Source organism: Salvelinus namaycush, chromosome 2, assembly GCF_016432855.1.
Source record: "Salvelinus namaycush isolate Seneca chromosome 2, SaNama_1.0, whole genome shotgun sequence".
Classification (NCBI taxonomy): Eukaryota; Metazoa; Chordata; class Actinopteri; order Salmoniformes; family Salmonidae; genus Salvelinus; species Salvelinus namaycush.
Genome location: NC_052308.1, coordinates 32218694 through 32231345, shown reverse-complemented (window position 1 = coordinate 32231345; position 12652 = coordinate 32218694). Strand labels below are relative to the sequence as shown.

General features: G+C 41.3%; 1 protein-coding gene and 1 long non-coding RNA gene across 3 annotated transcripts in view; both read left to right on the top strand.

Moving 5' to 3' along the window:
* The first annotated feature begins 3936 nt into the window (after positions 1-3936).
* LOC120025370 lies at positions 3937-4327 on the top strand. The gene is made up of 3 exons (XR_005472992.1): positions 3937-3987; positions 4067-4102; positions 4198-4327. It is a non-coding gene; the product is annotated as an uncharacterized LOC120025370 (long non-coding RNA).
* Positions 4328-7823: 3496 nt separating this feature from the next.
* LOC120061513 (E3 ubiquitin-protein ligase RAD18-like) overlaps positions 7824-12652 on the top strand; it is a 96447-nt gene continuing 91618 nt past the window's right edge. For both annotated transcript variants that reach the window (XM_039011416.1, XM_039011407.1), the window contains exons 1-4: positions 7824-8010; positions 8321-8399; positions 8548-8609; positions 8738-8808. In XM_039011416.1, coding sequence (XP_038867344.1) covers positions 7960-8010; positions 8321-8399; positions 8548-8609; positions 8738-8808 — 263 coding nt within the window. In that variant the 5' untranslated portion in view covers positions 7824-7959. The remainder of the gene's footprint in view (positions 8011-8320; positions 8400-8547; positions 8610-8737; positions 8809-12652) is intronic.

The following is a 12652-nucleotide window of genomic DNA, read 5'->3' as shown; positions in this document are numbered from 1 at the left end:
TGATGAATGACTGAATGAATTAATGACGAACTAGGACTGAGGCAGGTTATCTACTCCACTATTCTGTTTAAGTGTATTAAACTGTGAATCTAATTACGCACAGAATTTTTGGATTGAGTATGAATGGCATTGGCTCTCGTTTCTCTATGTGACAGCTTGTGTTTGTTCTGGGTAAACACACATCTGATGTCTGAAGACCATACATGCAAATGTGTTATTATCATCATTCCATGGCCTGTAATTACAAATGGGATCCTGCAACATGCTAGCTCCTAATAAATCAGACCATTCTCTCCAGCACAAAGCTATTCATGTGCCAAAATTAAAGCTAGTAGACTAACACACAATAAACCATGGGGAGGCTACATGTCAGGAGCATTAGAAAGGACAGAGAATATAATTACAAATTAGAATACTAGAATGTACATTAACCTTTTTATGATGGGATAAACCATTTAGGTCATGGAGTTGGTCAACCAGGGTTTGCCAGTGCTGTGATAAGATATTGTGTAAATAAATGCATTTGGAGAATTGATCTGCACTGTATGTTTGTTAGCTAGCTAGCCAGACAGTTTTAGAGGAATGATTCCCATTAAAAAAAATTATTAAGTGATAATGCCCGAGAAGCCAGTGTTTGGAGGATATATTGACATGCATGTTGTTACCGTGCCAATATATCCTTCAAACCACGGTTTCGAAAGCATTATCACTTTTATACAACGGGTTACCAACATCTTCAAATAATGATTGACATATTTTCATTCAAAAAGTTATTTTGAGGAATTTACTCATACTATTTCATCCTTCCACAAGATATAGTCCCGATAAAAATCTAAGGTTCCTACCCAAGCTGGCTGGTCATTCGTTCTATTGGTTCGGTTGACCCAGTCATTCAGTCTTTTTGTTCTGCATCTATGGACGCGACCCAGTCGTTCGTTCTATATGTTCCATTGCCATACATTCTGGCAACGTTCTTATCCCTTGCTTGCTAGCTAGACAACTACGGGTAATTTACAGTCACATCAAACAGTGCAGCCAGAATAACAGCAAAGTAGCTGTATTTGCATTTGTTTAAGCTGTTTGCTTGTGACATTTATTTGGATACATCCATAACAATGAGCTAATGACACGCTATTTCGCCTGGCGTAGAAAATGTGCTCTCTCGTCAGGACACTTGTTCAGAGGAGCTAGCCAACAACACAGCCACATCCATTCAAACCGAAGCTGGAAAGACAGCAAACTAGTTGCACTTTGTTTCACTTGGCCTGTTTTCTATTGATAGTTCTTTGTATATATCCATAAAAATTCATTATTTCGACTGGCTGAAAAAATCTGCATGCCTGTCTGTCTCATCCCGACACGATCATTACTATGGGACATCTAGAGATCGAATTTGAATATTGAAAAAAATGCAAGGTTTATACAATCACCGCTGTTTCAATATTCAAATTAGTCTAAAAGAAATGTGAGATAATGTCTAGATGCTTTTTATAGTGGAGATCAAATTTACAAAGTGACTGGCTGGGCTGATGAGACAGTGGATTATGCAGTCAAATGGAACAGAGTAAATAGGCATTTTAACATCATAGATTTAGCTGGTGGTCATTTGTGGAATATACACTGGCTGGAATGTGGTTTTAACCAATCAGCATTCAGGATTAGACCCACCCATTGTATAACTGCCAATATGCCAACATTCCATTCAAACAATGCAGTGAATCCACAGCCATACACTGGCTGAAATCATTTGATGATAGGATTTAGACAAGTTGTAAATGCAACAAGTACTGATATTGTATAACATAATAGCATATTTTAGAGGCTATTTATACAAATAATGTGTATAAAACCTGTATAAATTGTATTTAAAATTATGACAATATTTTAGGCTGACAATAATTATATTACACAATTTCTGATATATCGCTTTACTTTTATTTTCCTGCATAAGTAAAATCAGGGGCTGAATCCCAAATCACCCACTTTCCCTTCCCCTCGCAAGCTGTGGGAGTGAAAATGATTGAGGGTGTAGGGGCTAATTAGACCTTCAGACAGCCACTTCGACCGAGCCAGCAAGGCTGCAGGCTTCAGAGCGAAGTGATATTCAGACATGCACTACTATATGAGTTTGTGCAATTTCAGAGACGTGAGTAATTACAGTGGCAAGAAAACGTATGTGAACCCTTTGGAATTACCTGGAGATCTGCATAAATTGGTCATAAAATGTAATCTGGGGCCTGTTGCACAAAAGTAGAATTAAGACATCCGGGATAAATGACTCAGCTGAGCTCAATGAAGCCAAAACATGTGCGTCCAGGCTTAATTGGTTGCACAAAGACCAAGCCAGGATGAGCAGACACGGATTCATTAAGCCAGGTGAAACCAATCCTGGATAGGTGCGCGCTCACGGCTCACTCAAATAGACCCCGCCACAGATCACAGATTAACTGATTTACCATGGCAACTAGAGCCGCGTACTTTTCCCCGTCGGAAGCACAAATCCTCATGGAGGCATACGAGGAGGTAAAAGATATAATTAAGAAGAAAGGCAACACCGCCACAGTGATAAAGCAAAGAGAAAAAGCGTGGCAAAGTATTGCAGACCGCCTGAATGCGTAAGTAGTGCACAATTACACACTCACCGCTCCGCTGAAACATCACAATTACAATTCAAATATTTAATTCACATCTCCAAAAATGCAGTTGTACTGTAATTATGAAACGGTTAAATTTTTAATTGAAATGCACTGCAGATATGAGTGAAATTGTGTTAAGTAACTCCATCACACTGTATAAAGCTATGATAAATTTTTTGATATTTTTACTGAAAACAAGACAAAAATACCAAGTAATTTTTTGCAGTGTGACTCCATTAAGTGTGTGTGTGTGTGTGTGTGTGTGTGTGTGTGTGTGTGTGTGTGTGTGTGTGTGTGTGTGTGTGTGTGTGTGTGTGTGTGTAGATTAAACATGAACGGGCCAAAACGGACATGGCAGCAGGTCAAAATCAAATACAAGAACATTCTGCAGAATGGTATGGTCCCTGACTAATATTTAACAAAGCACAAGCATATATTGTACCCAGAAGGTGCCTGCTCACACATTGTCTGTACTGTTTTAGCAGTGAAAAAGAATACCCACAGACAAGGCACGGGTGGTGGGTCACCAAAGGCTGACCTTACCCCAGCAGAGGACATGGCCTTGGAGCTAAATAAAGGCAGGCCCGTCTTAGAGGGGATCCCTGGGGGGAAAGAGACGAGCATAGGTTCCTCCCAAGATGCCACCCGCTTCATTCAAGGTATGTCCTTCCATCTCTACATGGGATACAACCACATTCATATTGAATCAATTTGGACTGTCTGACTTTGGTTTACCTATTGCCTTGCAGTGTCTGGCAGCACTGTGTTCCTGTTAGAGCCACCAGCACAAGCACCAGACGATGCTGATCCAGTGAGTACTCCATCAAAGGCATACTGTAGGCCTGGCATGTCTTGTCTACTAGCTTCAATATGAATCCGATTAAATGTGATAGGGTGAAGGCCCCAGTGCAGCAGCAACAGCACATGATGGAGACGATGATGAGGAGGAGACCATCTCTCTGGATTCCAGAAGGCATGAGGTATCATGTTAAGACTGTGAAAGTACTATTTACTCTACAATGGTGAGGAGTCCTCATCAAAATCAAAAAATCTAATTTCTTTTACAGGACCCAGATGCTATACAGTGGGAAAACCAGCCTGGCAACATAGTGCGTATTAATAAAAGGACACCACATCCTGCCAAATTCCAGCTGCGCTAATTGTATTGTGTTCACAGAGCTCACAAGCTATCAGAAAGTTGTATGGCAACCACCTCCGGCGCCAAATAGAACTGGCAGACATAGACATTCAGTACAAGAAGAAAAAGATGGAAAATCTTGCACTGGAGTCCGAAATAAAAAAGAGGACAATTAGGAAACTGGACCTTGAAATAAAAAAACTTGAGAGGGAGGTGAGATATGCCTTCAATGTACACTGTATGCTAACTGTAACACAAATGTATTAATCATTATTTTTCTTTCCTCCCCCAGCTCCAAGAAGATGACACAGCTCAAAATAAAAATTAGGTATATTCTCGTAAAGTCAAGTGAGCCATGACATATGAGCTCTTATTGTGAGCACACAGGACGGTGGCATCTTTCTAAGGTTTTTATTTTCCCAGCGATCAGTACAACCAAGTCATCGTTATAAGGCATCGCCCTCTTTTGCCCACCCCCCCAGCACCAGGTGTGGCCACTAGCCTATATGAAGGCCCAAAATTGTGTGTTCCTTTCTGCTCTGACAATGGCATGCCCATTTGTGCGAGATGTGGTGGATGAAGAAGCACTTGTGCTGAGGAGAGCCTTCAGGCGAGAAAGGGTCTTCAGGGACCGGTTGGACCCACTGGCCTTCCCTGATGACCATCTATATGAAAGATACAGGTTTTCTGCAGATGGCATCAGGTATCTATGCAGACTACTGGGTCCCAGGATTAAGCACCGCACTGCACGGAGCCATGCACTGAGTGTGGAGCAAATGGTTTGTGTGGCCTTGCGCTTTTTTGCTAGTGGAGCCTTCCTGTACTCAGTGGGGGATGCAGAACAGCTGAACAAGGCCACAATTTGCCGCACAATAAGGAGTGTGTGTCTGGCTATCAAAGCATTAGCAGATGTCTTCATCTCCTTCCCTGGCCACAGAAGACTCTGTGACATCAAAGAGGAGTTCTATAGGATTGCAGGTAAGAGGATCTACAAATTACAGGACAACTGTTAACACATAGTAGGATACTCATTACTTTGTGTGACAGGTTTCCCCAATGTCATTGGTGCAGTGGACTGCACACACATAAGGATAAAAGCCCCCTCAGGTGCCCATGAGGCCGATTTTGTGAATAGGAAATCCTTTCACAGCATTAATGTTCAGGTGAACATAACTTTTTGATATTGTCCATTGACGAACACTCTGCATTGCCAGTGATGTGCATTGATTGGTGTAATATTCCTCATCTTATGATTTCAGATGGTCTGCAATGCTGACTGTGTGATCAGCAATGTTGTGGCAAAATGGCCTGGCTCAGTCCATGACTCCAGAATCTTTCGGGCCTCTGAAATCTATCAGTGCCTATCACAAGGTAAGCCACACAACCCCTATTTATAACCATCATGGCTGTGTCAAGAATATCACTGTGTTTATGAGGTAGTAATGATGAGATTTTGTGTTGACAGGTGAATTCTCTGGTGTGTTGCTGGGAGACAGGGGGTATGGCTGCCAGCCTTTTCTCCTGACACCTTTCACAGACCCCCAGGAAGCACAGCAGGCCTACAACCATGCCCATGCCAGGACCAGGGCCAGAGTTGAAATGACCTTTGGCCTCCTGAAGGCACGCTTTCACTGCCTTCACAAATTAAGGGTCAGCCCTGTTAGGGCATGTGATATTACTGTGGCTTGTGCTGTCCTCCACAATGTGGCCTGCCTGAGGAAGGAGAGGGCCCCCAGAGTGCCACCAGCCATGGACTGGGACAATCCGGCAATCTTCCCTGATGACGACAGTGGTCGGCTGCTGAGGGACCAATATGTGTTGAATTATTTTAGTTAGTATGTGTGCTTTCAATTTTGGTTAAATATGTCCTGCGGTGGCAGAGGAATTTGGGTTTTTTTGGGTTCGTTTTTTTACGAATTTGGCCTCTTATGATGTTTGTGCGGTATACTGTGTGTAATACAAGGCTGCAGGGAGGCTACTGCATCCATTCATTTGTCTGTTCAGTTGATGTGTATGGATTTGTCCTGCATTTATTTTAGTGTGCAGACATGCAGGGTGTGTTATATACAGACCTTTGAATGTGTATGTATCATTTTGTATAATATGCTTGGATTCTGTGCTTTCCATCTTGTAGAGTCACTGTGACTTCAGTTTCGAAAGGAGCTGATGGTTTACCTGCTTTGTTTTGTCCTTATTCAATAAAGGAACATAATGTTACACATTGTGTTTTTATATTCATATGGAATGTGTATTTGTTTATATGACAGAGTACTAGGGCCACACTGAAGAAAAAGGATAAAGTCATACATTTATGAGGCTGGTTCTTTCTGCAGAAAAGCTACATATTGTTTTTACAGTTTTGATACTTATGACAATGTGATACTTAATATTCTGGCACATCAGCATGTCTTTGTTTATGAAACCATACTGAAGTACAATTTCACGAAATGCCCCACATCTGTCATTTTAACAACTGTCCTCCTTTAAAACAACTGGTTACAATATTATGACTTGTGTTTTTTTCCCCTCTGTGGCCCTAATATTCTATCATTTTATATATAGCCTTATAGTCTATGGGAAACTGTAAATTATCTAATGATAGCAACATCATCTAAAAATCATTTTTTATCCAAAATCATTGAAATTAATGATCACAAACGTTTAAATAATGAGTGGGTCTAGTTATATGTGATAACAATGTATAGTGAGCAGTGAAATAACTATTGGTTTCCATTTGTGGTGACTGCTGACTGACATTAGGGATGAGATTAAATAGATCCTGGAATTTAGCCTGGTCTGGAGCAGGCTAGCTCCACAGAATAAATCTCCATGGTAATTTATACCATAACATATCCTCCTGCCCCCTATCCATCTTTAGTGCAACCGGATTACGGATCAATTGAGCCAGGATCACCAAGATATCCTGGCTTAATCCCTTATCCTAGTTTTGTGCAACAGGCCCCTGATCTTCATCTAAGTCACAACAATAGACAAACACAGTCAATACCCAATAATAACAAAGCAAAAACAGTTTTTTTTTGCAAATGTATATAAAAAAAATAATAATTAAATACCACACATAAGTATTCAGACCCTTTACTCAGTACTTTGTTTAAGCTCCTTTGGCAGCGATTACAGTCTTGAGTCTTCTTGGGTATGATGCTACAAGCTTGTCACACATGTATTTGCGGAGTTTCTCCCATTCTTCTCTGCAGATCCTCTCAAGCTCTGTCAGGTTATTTTCAGGTCTCTCCAGAGATGTTTGATCGGGTTCAAGTCCGGGCTCTATCTGGGCCACTCAAGGACATTCAGAGACCTGTCCCAAAGCCACTCATGCGTTGTCTTGGCTGTGTGCTTAGGGTCGTTGTCCTGTTGGAAGGTGAACCTTCACCCCAATCTGAGGTCCTGAGCGCTCTGGAGCAGGTTTACATCAAGGATCTCTCTGTACTTTGCTCTGTTCATCTTTCCCTCGATCCTGACTAGTCTCCCAGTCCCTGCTGCTGAAAAATATCCCCACAGAATGATGCTGCCACCACCATGCTTCACCGTAGGGATGGTGCCAGGTTTCCTCCAGACGTGACGCTTGGCATTCAGGCCAAAGAGTTTAATCTTGGTTTCATCAGACCAGAGAATCTTGTTTCTCATGGTCTGAGAGTCCTTTATGTGCCTCTTGGCAAACCAATATGGCTGCCATTTCTATTCTGAAACTTTTAAGGCTTGTATGAATTAGCCCCTTTAGTAATTTAATAGGATCTCTATGGGACAGAGGAGGCTTACCTTCCATTCTAGTAATGTAGAATTTCTGAAGCAAACCATACGAACATAAACCTTCTGTATATCAAGTATTTGGATGACAAGCACTTTACAGATAAGTAACCATGCATGAAGTCAAGACAAGTACAGACAGGAGCAGTGGTCAAACCAATAGCACATTTTCTCTGTCTAATGACTGTGGTATAAAATAACGGGCCAAAGGTTTGTGAGCTACTCCGCCCAACCGGTACATTTATGTGTGCGCATTGGTCACGAAGAGCAAACCGAGACAGGAACTGACATGATCCTACCGGAAGAGTGCATTTGGTATGAAAATACATCTGCGCGGAATTATACAATGAAACATAGCTAGTAGCCCCAGTTTCTTTCTAAATTCGTTCTTTTAACCACTGTTTATAGAGAACTATCATCATGGCCAATTTTACTGAAGCGGATTTACCACCAAATCTGACTTGCCGCAAAGTAAGTGCTAGTTCAAAACTCCCACATTGACAAGCTAACGTCGACGTCAGCGAACTACAGTCTAGCTACTTACAATAACTATTTTCGCAAAATAGCCCAAACTCCATGATAACAAGCTAACGTTAGTTAGTACAGAATATTTGTCAGACAGCAAGTTAGCTAACTAACTTGCTTTTATTGTTTTGCCTTTTTAAACATGATGCATAATAGCCAGCTAGCTAACCCAGTAGTGTGAACAACAATGTAAATGTGATGCACACCATGTATCATACTAGTCTACAGTACCTGCCACTATTCTTTCTGTATGCAGAATGTTGATACCCTTCTCCGATGTCCCATTTGTTTTGAGTTCCTGAGTATCGCAGTGATGACAAAATGCTCTCACAACTGTAAGTTAACCGGATATTGTCGCCAAACTATCCAGCATTAGTTTTCAAGACCATGTTATAGCTATAGCCTGGTGTGTAGAAGATGGCACCACTTGTCTCTTAACAATAGTGTATAATCACACCTGATTATGTACATTTCTATTTACAGTCTGCTCTTTGTGCATAAGAAAATGTATGTCCTACAAGTTGCAATGTCCAGTGTGTAATTCAGTAAGTATGATCCCTGGTGGTACTGAATGCATTGCATCGTTGTGACAATGAAGCTGTCTTTTTAATTGAATCTGTTTACGCTTTCCATATGTCAAAATCAGGCAGGCATGTATTTTTCTCTATTTTAGCCTACAACAGAACAGGACCTAAGAAACAACCGGATACTGGATGACCTGGTCACAAACTTTCAAACTGCAAGGTACCTATATTGTGTATGAAATAATTACATGATATGCTGGTAGATGAATGTAAACATACTGTATCTAGCCTATTTCTCGTTCTTAGAATATATAGAGGCATCTCCTCAGACAACTAGACCCCCTACAGCACAACTGTGCCTACCTATATGATAGATGAACTACCAATTCATGATAGAGAAACTGCAAAAATGTATATTTTGAAAAAGCCACCAAGCTCAGTGTTTGATGGCTGAGGGTATGCCTGATACCATAAGCCCAGCTGGCAGGTTCCTTTCTTTGTAGAAAAATGATAAGCAAAGGTTTGAAAGTGCATATTATTTGCAAATACATGTGTATTACTTATATAGACTGAGTGCACAAAACATTAGAAACTTTCCATGACAAACATACCAGGTGAAGCCAGGTGGAAGCTATGATCCTTATTGATGTAACCTGTTAAATCCACTTAATCAATGTAGATGAAGGGGAGGAGACAGGTTAAAGGATTTTTAAGCTTTGAGATAATTGAGACATCAAATGTATTTATATAGCCCTTCTTACATCAGCTGATATCTCAAAGTGCTGTACAGAAACCCAGCCTAAAACCCCAAACAGCAAGCAATGCAGGTGTAGAAGCACGGTGGCTAGGAAAAACTCCCTAGAAAGGCCAAAATCTAGGAAGAAACCTAGAGAGGAACCAAGCTATGAGGGGTGGCCAGTCCTCTTCTGGCTGTGCCGGGTGGAGATTATAACAGAACATGGCCAAGATGTTCAAATGTTCATAAATGACCAGCATGGTCAAATAATAATAATCACAGTAGTTGTCGAGGGTGCAGCAAGTCAGCACCTCAGGAGTAAATGTCAGTTGGCTTTTCATAGCCGATCATTAAGAGTATCTCTACCGCTCCTGCTGTCTCTAGAGAGTTGAAAACAGCAGGTCTGGGACAGGTAACACGCCCGGTGAACAGGACGTGTATTGAGACATGTAATGTGTATGTGTGCCATTCAGATGGTGAATGGGCAAGACAAAAGATTTAAGTGCCTTTGAAGAGGAGGTATGGTAGGAGGTGCCAGGTGCATCGGTTTGTCTGTCAAGAACTGCAACGCTGCTGTTTTTTTTTGCGCTCAACAGTTTCCTGTGTGTGTCAGCGATGTTCCACCAACCAAAGGACATCCAGCCAACTTGACACAACTATGGGAAGCATTGGAGACAACATGGGCCAGCATCCCTGTAGAATGCTTTCGACACCTTGTAGAGTCCATGCCCTGACAAATTGAGGCTGTTCTGAGGGCAAAAGCGGGCGCAACTCAATATTACGAAGGTGTTCCTAATGATTTATACAGTCAGTATACAAAACCATTCAAAAGTGCTGTTTTGAGCAGGGTTTCCCAAACTCGGTCCTGGGGCCCCCGTGGGTGCACGTTTTGGTTTTTGCCCTAGCACTACACAGCTGATTCATATAAAGCTTAATGATGAGTTTGTTATTTTATTCAGCTATGTAGTACTAGGGCTTAAACCAAAAAGTGCACCCAGTGGGGCCCCAGGACCGACTTTGGGGAAACACTGGTTTTGAGGACTGCCTTTTAATACACTTTTTGTGCCGATGTTTGGGGATGCCATTTTAAATGTTGTCATTTCAGAATGATAATCCTGAGGATAAAATGAAAGGAATGATAACAATGTCCTTTTCCCTTCATAGTAGCAGGACACACTGGTAGAGCAAGTCAATTCAATGTTGTGTATACTTTGGCCTTGGGAATGGCAGTAATGGAGTAATGAAAACGACAGAAGAGATATTTACTACAGGACACCAAAAACATATCCTCAACCACAAACACATAAAAAAGCCAAGGTTGTTTTGAGCTTACATCGTAAAAATACCAGGAAACAAAAATGAATGTGAAAGATTAGGAATGCATGCCAGGGGATGCTACTGTTATTGACTAGATTATAATTTGCCCTCTGGTGAACAACATTTAAACCATTTCTATTTAACATCTTACTACTTACCTGCTACTAATACACCTCTAAATTGTGGATTTCCCTTTATAATCAAATGGGGATTTCTATTTAATGTACCTGAGCTATATTCTTTTTTGCATTGCATTATTTCTTATTTACTACAATGCAATGCTGTTGTCAACAAGACTATGACCATGGCATGATATTGAGTGAATAACATAAAATATATTTGCACTTCTGTAGTAATTCCACAAATGGATGTTCCCAGTAAGTAAGTCCACTGTTTTATGAGTATTTTATGAGTGAGCATAAAAAATTATATATTTGCCCATGCAGGATTTAAGGCTGCAGGCAGCAGACTTGATCTCGCGGTGCTGCTGTTATCAATGTTTAAACCATGCTGCTCACTCACGTCAATCATCTGAATGGCGTCATCCCTCAGAAAGCTCTAATTTACAACTGAGGAATTTCAGATGGCCATCGGGGTTTGGAGAGAGTGACTTATGTGGCTGCCCTCTCCTCTGTCCTTTAATTTCCTGTTTGTCTAGCAGGGAGCATGTGGGACTGGACCGTCAGAAAGCAGGATGTTTACAGAGTACACATTTGTTCATTTCCCTGCTGTCTGAGATGCAATCAAATAGCATAGTCCTTGCTTTGTACTGTATGTCTTGACTCTCATCTACTTTTTGTCCTTTCTGAAATGTGTTCATTTTGCTGAGTAGCCTACCTAACTGATCATGTAGTTATTTAATAAGTTGTTACTAGGCTAGATACTTGATAGGAGGCCATAAGTATCTGACCCTAAAAGCAAACTATGAGATATTCTGATACTTTGGGCTTAAGATGCTATTTGTCGTAGGTAACATTTTCTGTGCAGGAAGCTGCCTGGCAACTTTAGAATCAATATCCTGGGACAGTTGAAATGCAATTAGACTCTCAGCTTTAAGGAGGCTGTATTGACTCTATCCGATCCTCTGGTGACTTCAGGTCTGCTCATTCATGATCAATGAGCTCCCAAAACCCTGGCCTCTCTCCCCGGCCTGCCGCTGACCCCCGCTCACCTTTGGTGTGCTTCTGGCCTGGCCTGCTATTTATTATCAGCTCTTTAACGCCCGCTGTTATGACCATTTCTCTACCACTTTGTGTTTGGACAGTTGCATAGCGTTGTGTCAACAAAATGACAACAAGAAACCAAGCAGCATCGAATACTTTCCTTTGGCCTTTAGAGTAATGTATTTCCCTCCCTATATGGATGTTGTTTTTAATGTAAATGGACGCTGTGTGTGGCTGGTGACAGCCTGTTTAGGGAGCAGATCTCCTGGATTCTTAGTAACTATCAGGATGCCCTTTCCTCTGGGAAACTGGTTATTCCTGGCTCAAACCATGGGTCTCCTCTCTTCATTGTTATTCACAATGGAACTGCGCTCTGTGCCTCTGAATAGTAAATCAGGCAGGCAATCAGATCAAACTGTCATGTAGGCTTAGATTATCTCCAAGTCATCCCTTCCTCCGTGACCTGGGCTCAACACATGCCAAATCACACCTTGTGTGGGGAAGCAGTACATCGACACTCTTCCCTAAAGGCCATGGAGGTACATAGATGTCTGTGCAACTGTGTGTGCTCGTGGTGCGCATCACTGCTGCCCACTGTGCCAATAACACAGATAAGTCATTGGTTCTCTCATCTAATTACAGATATAGTTAACTCCAATCTGTTCCATTTCCTGTCTTAATTTAGAATCTATGAATAGTCATCAAGCACAAAGAGAATAGATTATCTAATGTTTTATTAACTACACTATTCTCTACTTTGGCAGATTAACCTCAGCATCTTTCAACCTCTGAAAATTGTAGCTAATGATTTTCTAAAGTATTACAATGTTCCTACTGGGTGATGTATG